This window comes from Manduca sexta, chromosome 25 (assembly GCF_014839805.1).
Source record: "Manduca sexta isolate Smith_Timp_Sample1 chromosome 25, JHU_Msex_v1.0, whole genome shotgun sequence".
Classification (NCBI taxonomy): domain Eukaryota; kingdom Metazoa; phylum Arthropoda; class Insecta; order Lepidoptera; family Sphingidae; genus Manduca; species Manduca sexta.
The window spans coordinates 13,575,351-13,589,875 of NC_051139.1; the positions used below are offsets into that span (position 1 = coordinate 13,575,351).

At 33.6% G+C, this 14,525-nt stretch overlaps 1 protein-coding gene across 1 annotated transcript in view; it reads right to left on the reverse strand.

Annotated features, from left to right (window-relative positions):
• The window catches only part of LOC115441452, a 192,241-nt gene that overhangs the window by 76,264 nt on the left and 101,452 nt on the right, over nucleotides 1–14,525 (reverse strand). Inside the window, 1 exon segment of the mRNA XM_037442834.1 lies at nucleotides 2,523–2,667. Within this exon segment, the coding sequence (XP_037298731.1) occupies nucleotides 2,523–2,667 (145 nt within the window).

The window sequence follows — 14,525 nt, forward strand, 5'->3', positions numbered from 1 at the left end:
CACACCAAGAAAGAAGCAGCAAATACAAAACAATTAATTTATCATCAATTAAAAGACAACTAAAATCACCACATTATGTAATAATACCATTGCAGTTTGACATTGCATGGAAAGTAAGGTCGGACAGCCAAATCGTTCGACCAGATGGTTTCCGGATAATTTACGATGCCGCAACTTGGCTATTGTTAGTCATCGGTCACGTTCTCGATCAATAGGTCAGAATTGATCTGTTGACTTTGCTGAGATGGGCAATTTGAGTTATAGGTGTCTAGAACCAGTATTCCATTGAGATTTATTGCCACGTTCGAGGTGGTACGAAGAGCAATATCAATATTTGGCATAAAAAATAATGGAACTATTTAAAATATAATAACTAACTATTGATTCATTTAAAGTAATTATTGCATGTCCTAATTAAAAAATAGAAATTCGACAGACAGGTATTGGCCATAGATTGTTTTTTTTTTTTTATAAAAACGAGTTACATGTAAACCGGTTTGCAAACCCTATAAAAAACTTGTTATACCACAATAACAGAATATCAAACTACGAAACCATGAACGAATTGAAAGTGTCATTTGAATTTCTTAGCTTTCACTAACAACCGCAGATATTATATTGACGAAGGCCTTATAAAAACTCCAAGCGGAGACATCAATGACAAAGTGAGAGCTATGAATGATATTGTGAACACGTCGCCAAATTCGGAATACAATGACACTTTTTTTGATGATCAGATTAAAGTAAACGGAACCGAAGTGTCGATGGAAGTGGAAGTAGCGATACTATCAACAGACGTCGATGGTAAATGAATCGTAGTGGTGTTTGAGTTGTTTCATACAGTAGCGTGTTCTCACGTCCCTAATAACTGTGAGTATTCGGAAATGATTACAAAAACGCAAACGTAGACAAAGGAAATGAAAACGTAATACGCACGCGGAACAACTATGGGAGACCCATAAACGCAATTGAGTTAATTAATACGTGTTAGTGTTATAATATGGTATTTTGTTAGAAGATCAAGCAGTAACATCTGCAAGAAACATGGGAATAAGTCACGACATCGATATTGTTAAAAATATTTTCTCAAATCATAATATAATATGCTTTTCTCTCAATTTGGAAGATTTCTGATAATGCCACGTGAAATAAAAGGTATAACATGTTCCTGCTTCTTAACTTGAAAAAAGAAGTAGACGTATATCAAGTTACTGTTAAGACGTACTAGAAGCTTTGTACGTGCCCTCACGCAGCAGATCCAAATCAAATTTTCTTATTACATATGTTACAGAAAGGCCGTGTTTAAATTTAAACTAGTATTTAATTTCAAATAATTAAAACCGACTTTAAAATTCACAAGTGTTAAAAGCTAAAAATCTTCAAGACGTGACCATAAAATTACTTACTATTTGAAAAGTGGAAATTATCCATCATTACAATAGCTTACGGTCATCTATAATTTACCCTTTTCTATTATACGGTGTGTGAACTCAATCGTGAATCAACTTATGTACCTTGTGATTGATGTATAGAAAGTTTGATGCCAATATGTTACCGCGTTATTATCTGGCACAGTATAAAAGCTGTCATTAATCCTGCCACAATAGGACGCAGAATCGACTGAAAGGATGATCTGTTTACAACATTTATCACTTACATAATCAGAGTTGTGGGAGTTCCTTTCCTTTTCGTTGGCAATTCAAAAATGTTTTGTAATATTGTATGTGTAATTTTACATACTAATATGTTAGATATACAGTTGGATAACTTAAGGATGATCTCTTCCAGTTTTCTGGGTGAGGTTTTATAGCCAATTTAAAGTAAAGGCACTTAAAAAGTTTAAATCCCAAATTAGCGTATAAGCGAAATAACTAGTGACTAAATCTAGTTTTGTAACATGTCTCTTTAAAAGATGTCGGATGAATTTTATACTATCAAAATCTTGATCAATTAGTTAATTTTAAACTTGCGTAACTTACTCATTTAACATGTTATTATGATCAAGCTATTCATTTTCATAAGATGCACTATCTCCAAAGACTTCGAGATCCCCGACAGTTATGTCACCTTCGCGAACAAAAAGTAGTGCTAAAGTTTTATTACCTAGACTAACAGTCTAGTCTACATCTCGGTCGGCATCTGAAACGTGCTCACAAGATGCCGCTGTTTTAAAGTTTATGCGGTTAAGGATTTAGTCTGCAGTTACGTACAATAAATATGAACTTACGAAAAAGGTAGGCTCACCTTGCATTTAATTTTTTTTACGTGCATAATATGTACGTTGGTATGCTTTTAAATACTTCGAAAAATCATAATTTTGCCATTTTACCACTAGGTAACTTTTCACTAGGCATATCTTTCGTCAGAATGACAGAAGACCTGATAAAAGTCACAGGAATTTGCTGGATGCAGACCTCTTCCAAAAGATATATCTGAAATCTCCCAAGACCTACGTTCAGTAGTAGATATGTGCACTACTGATAATGGAATACAAGTAGGAATTATAGAAAACAATATCTTACCTTATAAAGCTTATCTTTCTGATACCACACGTCCTCTTCTTCCTCCTGCTGTGTAAACGCCTGCGACAGATCGTCGCGGGAGCGCGACAGTATGCGACGTCGAGACACCATCTCGCCTCCACTTGTAGCCTCAAATGGGCCTAGGCTGGAACAACGGACACATTTATTACATTAAAATAGTATAGAAGTGGAATTTAAAAATTCATTTGGTCTACTTGGGAATTGTATACATAAATATTATTGGTTTGACGGTACACTGGATTTTACTTATATTACTATTCTCGGATGAATACGGTTAAAGAAGTAGTAATAAACAAGGTACTGAGGATAATATTTTTATTATGCAATTTTAATTCGTAACCCTAAAAGAATCCACTTATCACATTATCTATCATTTCAATCAATAACAACATAACAGTACTTGTAATAACAAACATTTCGATACCAACAATCGCATTGTTTAAAAATAGGACTCGTTGAAAGCATCAATTAATTTCATAATTAAGAAAAGTGAAGCGAAAGAAACAAATGCCATAACAAAAGAATTATCTCCAATCTACAACGCAAATGCGATTGTGCAAAAACAAAACGAGAGTGCTACGTGAGATGTAACAAATTAAATCGGACAGATAACATCACACAAATTGGCAATATGATGTAAGTTACGTGATAACTTCACTAAGCTGTACAAGACAATAGAACATGACCCATAATGAAAGATTTTTGACAGGTTACTTTAGCTTATCTTAAAACGGTTTTAGATGAGCTACAGTAGAGATACTATTATCATACCTATATTATTCACGTAACAGTATTATTTCAAGTGTAAGTCGATGATGATAATACTTTAAATCTTATTGTGGTGATGAATAATGCAATGAGCTCCCTAATATACATACTGGATTGGACGCCCACCAAAACGGCGCACTAACCTTATTTGAAAAGCTATTGACTAGAAATTTATAAAATAAAAAAAAAAAATAAACATACTTCTACAATATGTAATTTTAACTTTGGTACTTTCAACATTTTATAAAGTGGACATTCTATCAATAATTCCACAATAAAAATGCTACTATAATTGTTGATTTCGTACATCTCATAAAAAACACATAATTTTAATTTGCAACTAATACTATTAAATAAAAAAAAAAAATAAGAGATAGTTTAATAACTTTACATTTTCAAAAGATCTAAAATAGATTTTTGTTTATTATTCGTAAATCTTTGCATATTTTCGCTGTTACTCGTGCGCCGAAAATGTATGGAACGATTTCTCAAGGCCATTTGCTCAGAAAGGGCTTAATAGCGCTAGTTCAGATGAGAAATAACTTGGCGCTAATGGGAAACTTAGCAGCTTACAAACAAAAAGCGTCTGTCTTTATTGAACGTAAAGGTACCAATTTAATCGAATGCAACAATTAATTTATAAAAATAGACATAAAAGGTCTTAATATGTGCAAGGTTACGAAAAAATGCATTAAGCTTTAATGACCTTGAGTGTATTGAAACTGTATTAGCTAATATTGCGTGGTATTGTTATTGTTAACATTTTGTACCATATCTCGATTCATTTAATTCGACGAAGATGTTTATAATAATATATGTTTTTTGTACATTTGCATAATGTATTATTTTTAACTTAAGTGGTCGAATACCAATGTCATTCAGCACTTTAAAACAAAGTAGTGAATGGCACTGCACCACAGAGCATCACATATTATCACTTTAACATTGGCTGATAATGTATAAATTTATATTATTTTAAAAATCCAAGCCATTGTCTTTCAATAAGCCTTTTCAAATACAAAAAACTACAAACAGGAATTGAAAAACTCCTTTTTTGTTAAGTTAGTTAAAAAGCACACAATATTCACTAAAATATTTTCTATACAATCATTGACTTTGTCTCGATTAATGATTAGAAAAAAATTGATATTACTTAAAAATTAATCAGTGCACGCAAACATATTGCGTGATAGGATATTGCAAAATAACTTGAAAAGCAAAAAATCACATGCAAAGATTACGATGCGCTAACGTTACGTTACTTTATCTTACACAAGCATTAACTGAAGCAGTGGCATCATCGATAGACCGGAAGAAAAATAGACTCCATCATGCGTTGAAAAGGTAGCATGTGCTATATTACTGTAGGCTCCTGGTGGTAGGTCTCTCATATGTGTAAGTCTGGCTGGATAGATACCACCGCAGTGTCTATTTTTGCCGCCAAGCAGCAGTGTGTAGTCACTGTTGTGTTCCTATTTGAGGGGCATTGTTGCCAGTATAACTACTAGACATAATAAGACTTAACATCTCATGTCTCAGGATGGCGAGCGCAGTGGTATGCCAAACAATATTTAGTAATTCAAAGTGTTTGGATGGTATTACTACTGTTTATGGGCGGTCGTATCGCTTACTATCAGACGAACTTCAAGCTCGTCTTATCATTCAAAATAATAAAAAAAAGCCTAATGATAAGAAATCTATATCGATTACATTTTACGCAGTATATAACTCTGTGGAAATTTATGTCGACTAAGATGGTCGGGGAATATAGTTGTTTACTTGTATTTTTATTGCATGTCCTGTCACAACGTCTTCATCTTAGAATATTTGTCAGTCTTTTTTCTTCAATAAGCCATCTTAATTTCTAATCTTTTTTATAATAAGCCGCTGAGCATATTTTCTAAGGTAAACTTACCGGTCTATGCTATTATCATGCACAGCAAAGTCACTCACAAATTAAACTTGTCAAATGCTGTTTTATATCCAATATTATATGTTCAAGTAGTCTTGAAAGGTAATAACCTATTACTATTTTTGTATCTATATAACAAATATATACATAACTTTCCATATCAAACTGTTATATTAACACTTAATCGTATTATGAAACGGAAATGACGAATGAGTGAAAGTCGCTATTATAAGTATTCTCTACCGTATCTGCGACGCATATTCGCCAAATTATATTCTAATTTATGTGTACAAAGACATGTCATCCTTTGAAATGTTCTTCCAATTTTCTCATCTTTGTCATTTCTAAGAGTAAAAGTAAGTTTATTTTGAATTATAATTTTATATTAATAAAAATGTTTAATCTCTATTATTCTTTTCATACCTATCTATAAACCTTAATAATAGTATCGCGACTGTATTGATTACTAATAAATTGTCATTATCTACGACCGCTCCACCAAAACTAATCATGTTTAGACTCTAAGCAATTTTTACTTCAACCTCAATAACCGCTCTAAGCCCATAATCCAAATCTGTTTTATTTTAAAATTCATTATCATCGTCTCCCTCATCTTATTAGATGGTGTCGACGCAACATTTTTTGTCTTCCATTATTAACTAGCTTCTTTCTATTTGGTCGCATTCTTCCCTTGTACATTATTACTAAGCATTTTTTGTAATCTAACATTAACTTAGGGGCCGTTCAAGCATTACGTAACGCAATTTTTTAAGATTTTGGACCCCCCCACCCCCTATGTAACGCGCTGTAACGTTTTCCTGTATGCTCCCGCCTCTCCTAAAAAAGTTATGTAACACATTTTTTTTTTCCGCAAAGTATCGGAAAATCTTTAAAATACCTTTGTTATTGTTTTAAATTAAAAAATCCAATGTTACATAATGCATATTCGAGCCCTCCCTCCCGCGCCTGTAACGTATCGTAACGTTTTACATGCCCCCATTCAAATTGCGTTACGTAATATGTGAACGGCTCCTTAGCTAAAATATATAACGCAATATTTTGTAATGTTACATATGAATAATTGATCCAAGCAAACTATTCATGTAGTATTGTGGGAAATTTGCTTATTAGATATGTTCTATAAAAAAAGGCAGATAACGCTATGCACTTGCACCAACGTGTTCTAACAAATTTAACAAAGGCTCGCATGGGTTCGCTTCCTTCCGAGATGTAACAATGTGTGGCATTGGATTCGACATTGGCGGCCGCGGTGCGTGTCTAACGATCCGACGGTTCCTCCTATTCATACGGCTACCACGTTGGGATTAGCTGGTAAGAGGCATTATAAGGTAAATAATATAATAAGCTATTGTAGATAAAGATATATCATAGTCAACATTTTAAAGATAATCTGCAAATTGGTAAATGCAGGAGTAACTGAAGTGTATTTTATTTGTTTGTTGACCTTAGATAAATTTACAAATTCTTACTCAATATTGATTGAGGTTTGTAAACCACTACCCCACCTTCAGCTTCTTCAAATTGTTTACCATTTATTGACAACAACGATACAACATTACTTATTTTACATTATACCATTTCTGCTATCTAAAAAGTGAATTTCAATTTCTATAAATAGCAACATGCGATACGATCTATGGCTATAGTAAAACTAGATTCTCCATGCCATAATATAATGATCCAGTTATAACAGTAATCCGATCATTATACGTATGTCGTAATATTAGTCACGAGTAATAAGATATGAGGCAGGTTGTCTGTGCCATCGACATGATACAGGACGGTTCATTGATTCTGACACGTGGGATTCGACTGACGTAAGACGAGGAAAAAATACACCCACGTCCGAAATAAATGCGGTTTGAAAGAGGATTTACGAAAACAAAACAAATGACAAATGTTCAAAGGGCCAGGTTTTTAATCATCAATCTGTTGAAGATTTTGGAGTACTTTAACTTGCTTCATGACCAACGGTCTTTCAAAATTGTTTGCTATATTATCAAAGAATATCCAACTTGTTCGATAATGCTGGTAAGTAATTTAGAGCTCTGAATACGTATACATAGATGACAAAATTAAAGTATTAGAAATCAGAATGTGCTTGTGAACATATTAAATAATGTCAAAATATTAGTTAAGAATAAACTGTTCAGCACGCGTACACCAACAATTGTCTAGTTAATATGGTTTAAGATACTCATCATTATTTAACATATTATATAAAAACTTATAGATGTTACAACAATGTGTAAAGTTAACAGTTTCTCGTAAAGCAGAACAAACCAAATTTTCTCCACCTTTTACACTTAGCACATAGCAGCTAAAATATGTTTAAACGTTTTCACGTTTGTATCAATCATTGGAAAGTCTAATGTAATTTCTTCACGCAATTTACTAAAGAAAGTTACGCTCGTACTTTGAATGCAATTATCCTTTTAACTTTTTCTTTACGACACGCCAGGCGACGGTAATAGGCCTTTTGTCGTATAACACGGTATTAGCATAATTGACTTGATTTATATCATTTTACATGTGACGCATTCAAGCACACGCTTTCTTTGCACTCGAAGTTGCAAGATTTGGAATATTCTATCGAATTAATTTTACTATATCGTAAGTTATTTTAAAGTGATTCTTTTTGAATTACATTTATTATATTTATAAATCGTGAAGATTTAAATTCCAATAACTTCCAATAGAAAGTTGCAGGAATTTTTGTCCGTATCCATGGGCCATTGCACCGGACAGAGGAACTGGACAGAGAACCCGCAGTACATAATTGCAGCGGAAGACGGAAACGCAATTTCTTTCGATTCAGGTATTTCTCTTCGATGTTGCATGTAGCGTCGTGTAAATGCTTTGATAATTGCCAATCACTTAGATGTTACACAATTCTTATAACTTATTTTGGAATCTTTTGTAGTTGATATTAAATTTATTTTATTTGTTTATCTGCATTTCAAATAGAAGTGACCTTTATGAAACGTGATGATATGTAAGATGTGTAATGCAGAGTTATTTAAAATTATATTTTATAAATGCGAAATAGGCCAAATTTATTATCTCGAATGACATAATAATATTTTTCTATTTTTACCTGTCTCATAACAGGCTGTTCACTTTCACACTTGATTTAGTTTGCTCTAATAAGTACGATCGGTGTTACAGCATCGAATAGATCGCGATAGCTTTGTTGGGTTTCAACGGCTCGCGATTTTGCTATGATAACAAACATAGTGTTTCTTGCTGTTTCTCTAATTGTGTACAATGGTACAGATGCGTTGACGTAACTGATTTCCTATCGATTTGAGGTAAACTGGTGTTTTTGTGCAAAAAGTTTGATGTTAGAACGTAATTTATTGTTTTCTAGTTTTGTTATTTTCGTGTTATACATAGGCGAAGCGTAAAAATTACATTCATTAGCTACAATTTAGTGCATTCCATCGAATACTTCAAACTTCTTTGCATTTTTCAGCTTAGTTTTTATCATGCGCTCTAGTTTCTTTAATAATATTTTAACTCGTAATCGGAAGCATTCTTGGGAATTTGTTCAAAAATATCTACATTCACATTTATTTGTTTTTTCTTAAAATAATATTTTTTTTTTCTTAAAATAAGAAAATATCAAGAAATACAATGATCGATCGAATTGTTGTCATCATTCCTTAAAACACGTTTTAGTCTACATAGAAGCGGATTGGATTAAATAAGACGACGTGATTAAGCAATGGTTAGCGCAGTTAATCTTTGAATGGTCTGTAAGCAAATCTTAAGACGGTCTAAGTTTCGGCGGCCATTTTGACATTTTGATTATGAAATAATTAGGCAATTTTAATACAATTTTTACACTGTTTATTTCTTTGTCACATTCGTTTATAAAGTCTTCATAGTGTCACATTTAGAACCACGGTCTCTTAGGTTATTTAGTTTCACTCTTATCACGCTCTAATAAGTATTATACTAATCATTACTAGGGCCAGTATTTTATATACTGTGGTATTTCACTCGAGTTTATTTTTGCTATCTACATAACATTTAATTTCTTTTTAATCTTCAACCTTATCTTCACATAAGGAGAACCCATATTTTAAATATCTCTGCTAATATTTTTCCTCAAAAACGTTTTAAAAAATATAATCTACTTTCGACTCGAGTCACGTGCCTCGTACGGCGGTATCGCGTGAAAGATTGCGACAGCGGCTGGCGGTTTGTCGGCTCTTGCGCTAACATTATCATGGTAGCGAATCTGGTTGCAGATAGGTGTTAGAAGTGGTTCAGAGGTTAAAGATCGGATCGTTCTCAGTGGGGTTCTTATGTTATAGTTGTTATCTTATGTTGGTACTGTGTCTCCTACTGCTTTATTGCAACGTTAAATATTTTTTCTGTTTATGTCATTGGTTATTTGAGGTTCATCTGCAAATTTTAGAGGAAGGTTAAGTAGTGGACTTCATATACCTGATGATGATGGCATTATTGGTTGGAGTAGCTAGTTTGATACAAGATGCAATGTTGCGTTTAGAAACTAAATATCAAAGTATAATTGATCAAATAAATTATCTTATGAAATCTCAATTGTAGTCTTACATTTAAAAACAGTCATCCTGCAGACTTTTTAGGCACTATCTCTTGCTAATGTCATGTAACAACTGGTATTCGACCTGCAAACGAATCTAAATCAACAAGACTAGATTCTGAGATAGGCAATCAGCAAGCCTGTAAAGCAGCTTTCTCTTCCAAGAATGATGATAATATTTGCTCTAAATCTTGCAACGTATTATGCACTTGCATGACTAGACAAAGATGCAATAAGATTTAAAACAACATTTTTAAATTGATGTATGAGAGACAAAAACTTGTAGACAGTCTTGGTAAGTTAGCAATTTTGTTGTTAACGACTTGACGGCGTCTTATGTTGCCGTCTTATTTTATCTTGATCAGCTTCATTGGCACACTACTGGACGAACGCCTATCCCATTTTTTACCTGGAATATGGATCGCATTATACTACGCTGGGTTTATCGTTATTTGCTACTTCATCGCCATTTATGAGTTTCTGATCTGAATAACGTTGATTGGATCCCGAGACGCTAAAGCTTAGCGATTACTAACATAAACTAAACTCAAGAGGTCTAGAAGTATTCTTTATCAGACAATAGCCTGTCTCGTCCTTCTTCTTTCTAACGATATAAACAGTAAACAAAAGTACTTATTTAATAACCAAAAGCAAACTATAAAGAAACAATAACCTATTAACACCTGTCGATACAAACCTGCCGGTGGGTAAACAGTTATTCAATGTAAACGCAATAAACATTGAAGGGATGTCGTTAACGCTCGTGACGTCACAGGACCTGTTTATGGAGCACGCTGACCCATATCAAGAGGTGAATGCTTGGGGCTGATCGGTACACTTGACGTTCGACAGGGAAGCGAAAGTTCGTTCGATTTTCGAATTGTCGATAGATTTGAGCGAAATGTTCAGGGAAAATGTTTATTGCTTGACATATAGATCTAAAAATGATGGGTCAAAATGGTAGTTCACAAAATCTATATAAATTATACTGGTGTGAATTATAAACTACATATTTTTAGTTCATTGAGAAATAGAATAAGCTGATTATTGTACTACAATTCTTAGGCTTTAGTAAGTGCCAAAATAAACGCTACCTTCCCAGCACCATTTTTGTGTCCTTCCACCTTACTTCAAGAGTTTTAACTTTCAAATAATTAAAACACTTTATTTATCATTACCATTAGTTTGTCTGAGTAACAATATGTCATCATTTTTAAATCACAAATAGTGTTAAAATAAAACTACTTCACGGATTACATCGCGGTTTTTATTTTATAATTTTCTCCCAACGCGACGTTTCGTAGACTTAGCAGACTTCGTAGTCGCGTGGGGTTAGGTATTGCTCATCCGTAAAGCCAGTTACAATATCTACCTATATTTTTCACAAATAGTGACCTAAATACACTATCAACAAAAATAATTAAGCGTTTGCTGTCGACATTCGACATCCCGGAGATCCCGCTAGCCCTAGACGCAGTCATTACAGGAGTCGCTTAGCGGAACAGGTTCCGACTTTTATTTTCTTTTCCTCGGCACGTGAAGGCATTCCCTGCCCGATTGCTACGGTACATGCAGGGTTGTCAACTTAGTTGTTTATGTTCCGATAAATAAACTTGAATAAAACAGTGACCTTGACAGTAATGCTTTAAATGAGGAATTCAGTAAATTGTTACAATAAATCTATTCATAATATACAAACATGATAACCATTATCGATGCCGGAACAACCTAGTCAGACAAAAAATATAGTCACTTGCTGTTCCGTGCGTTCAGATTTCGGGGGTAACAATGCATTAATAAATTAATTTAACGGTTACTCCTAGGACTTTCAAAAACACTTTATCACCAACTCTGTATATAGAATATATACTTAAAAATTTAAAAAAACTTGTGATAAATATGAATGAATGAAACTAGCGCAGGCCTATGTCGAAGGACAACCTGTCCAACATACTGGTTGCCTCAGAATAAGTAGACACATTTGGCATTACTTGATTCTTGTCAAATAAATTAAAACTGTACTATATTTGGTCAGTGAATAAAGACTTTTAATATCATAATAATTTTAAAAAACAAAAATACTAGAAATTGAAACATTTCCATGGCAACCCTGATCCAGGATAGCACGTGGCGTGGTGTAATCGTTTTATCGTTCGCTTTTTATAACCGTCGAGTGGAAGATGCGTAATTGATGTTTATTAGTGACTCGCTTCGGTGGAACAGCCATCACTGACACATATTACTGTACAAATGTTACCGATTTACGACGGTTGGCAGTTATTTGTGATTGTATTGTTTATATTAATAGTATACGGCCTATTTCAGACGTTTCAAAAACAATTACATCGTCGGTTGCAAGGCTTTGACTTAAGCGAATTTTTTTTCACTAGGTTAAAAAACATAGAAAAAAGTTCTGATTTTAAATATATATGAAACTTAGTGTAGCTTAATCTGTCGACATCTAATATAGATAGAATCCTACCATTTATTTAGCAGCATATAATTGTGTGACTTCTGTATTTGGTTGGCTTATATATTTATATGACGAATAGCATTTACTCAGAAGTTGTGAAACAGGCACTTATTGTGATAAGTAATGCATACCAATATGGCTGTCTAGTATGCAGTTCTCTTGCATATGGGCTACGATTAACAAGTGAAGGTCTTTCTAATATTTAAATTAGCTAATTTATGGACAGTGATATGGGTTTTTATTAACCTACATCAAAAAAGAACAAGTGCTTAATTTGACGTGTGTTTTTAATATCGCACTGAAAAAGTCTAAAAAAGTTAACTGATTGGGCTTCTCATTAGAAACTATAAAACGAAGTCTATCCACGCCTTTCCTTCCAAGCAACGGTTGCTTAACATTAACCGTATAATTGGCAGCTAATGGTGATACCGTTTCCCCTCTGGCGGGCGGAAAACAAAATCCTTCGACGGCAGCGGGGCGCGGAGCGGAAACGAATTAACCAAGGGCTATTAATTCAAGTTTTACCAATGTGGTAATGCTGACAGCTATAGACGGGTTTAAAATGAGGGGTTCTAGAAAATGGTGACGCGTAATACATATTATTTATACATAATACTACGAAAGATAAGTCTCTCGTATGTTTGTTAGGACTACAATCGCGTTCCTTATAACTACTGTCAAGCAGTATTATATATTAGAGTATTCTGGTCTGAAGTACATTGTAACCAGTGAACTTATTAGGCAATCATGACGACGTATTCCTTTAGAATTAAAAGTTATGAGAAGTGTTCTCCTTAGGAAATGTTTAGAAGCATTCGAAATGTGCACTCATAGACCTCTTGTATTAATATCTTGAACTCAGGCTACGTATGAGGATGTCCTACGATAAGTTGATCAAACCGAAAACTTTAGTATGTAATAGAAAAAAAGTACTTTGCGTATGTGGGACTCGTACTAAGACATGACAAGTAAGAGGTCCTTCAACTCATAATGATGGGAAAACTAGCAAAAAGAGAACCGGTTGCAGGAAAGATGGTGGATCTGGAACATCTTCGTGTGGACGAGGATTGCAAATGCTGCAAAAATATTTCGCTTCGCAAAGGACAAAGAAAATATGCTGAGCTAACTGTCAATCTTCACTAATTGGAGAAGCACTTACAAAAGTAAGAAGAGTTATTACTGATTATGGATATTCGTAGCGTTTACTATCCGTCAAACGACTCGTCTCAGATGCATAAAAACATTTGCCTCTAAAGAAACTATTGATACACAAAAAAGGTAATTACGAAACGTGTTAAAAATTCATATCAGAAGACGTCCATTGCTTTCCAAGTCAAATGACCTGACCGATCCTAATTGCATTACTATTATGTTTTGTTCTGTGACAAAAACTGAAACGTCTGCGCAGTTTGCTTAACTAATTCCGAACCTATGTAATGGTGTTAAAGATGAATTTTTAGTACGTTTCAATGTTACAATACTGTCAAAAGTGATATGCAGAGTCGATTGGTCGCGTTCCATTTTCACCAAACATCTTTATTGTATGGGATGGTCTATTTTCGCAACATGTCTACAATGTGTAAGGTTGTGTAGTAAGTATATGAATTGTCAACCCAATATGTTTGTATATCTCAATATTTGGCTTAAGTAATTCCAAGTCTTATATTATGGGAGAGAAAATGTTTAACAAGCTGGTGGCTGACTCAATTTGGGTAAAATACTTGGCTTAGAAACTGCTAGTTATTGACATATTCTTGATTTTCAATTATTCCCATCCTAAATACAAGTATTCGTATTTTTAATTCTAGCAAATGCGGTGTAGGTAACTTGATGTTCAGCGATATTTAAAACCAAAAGAGAATAGTACATCCAGTAATGACGTAAGAACAAATAACAATACTGTGTGATTCGCTAAATATATCAATAACTTTGTATTACACAAATATTGTGTAACAACAATCACTGTTTGGCAAACTGTTATTTAACCGGTGACTGTATGTCGTGGGATGGTATCTGTTTATTATCGTAAAAGATCATTCATATTTGTTATTTGGTGGCATAACAATTTTTTTGAAGAATGGTGAAATAAAGTGATCAATATATTGGGTGTAATTTTGAAGCAGTAAGTGCATTAATTTTAAGCGTCATATATTGCTGGAGTTTTAAATTGTATCTTACAGAGTAAATGGAGTAAGTAAGCGCTATTACTTTACGTTATAGCTCCTGAAAAAGTTA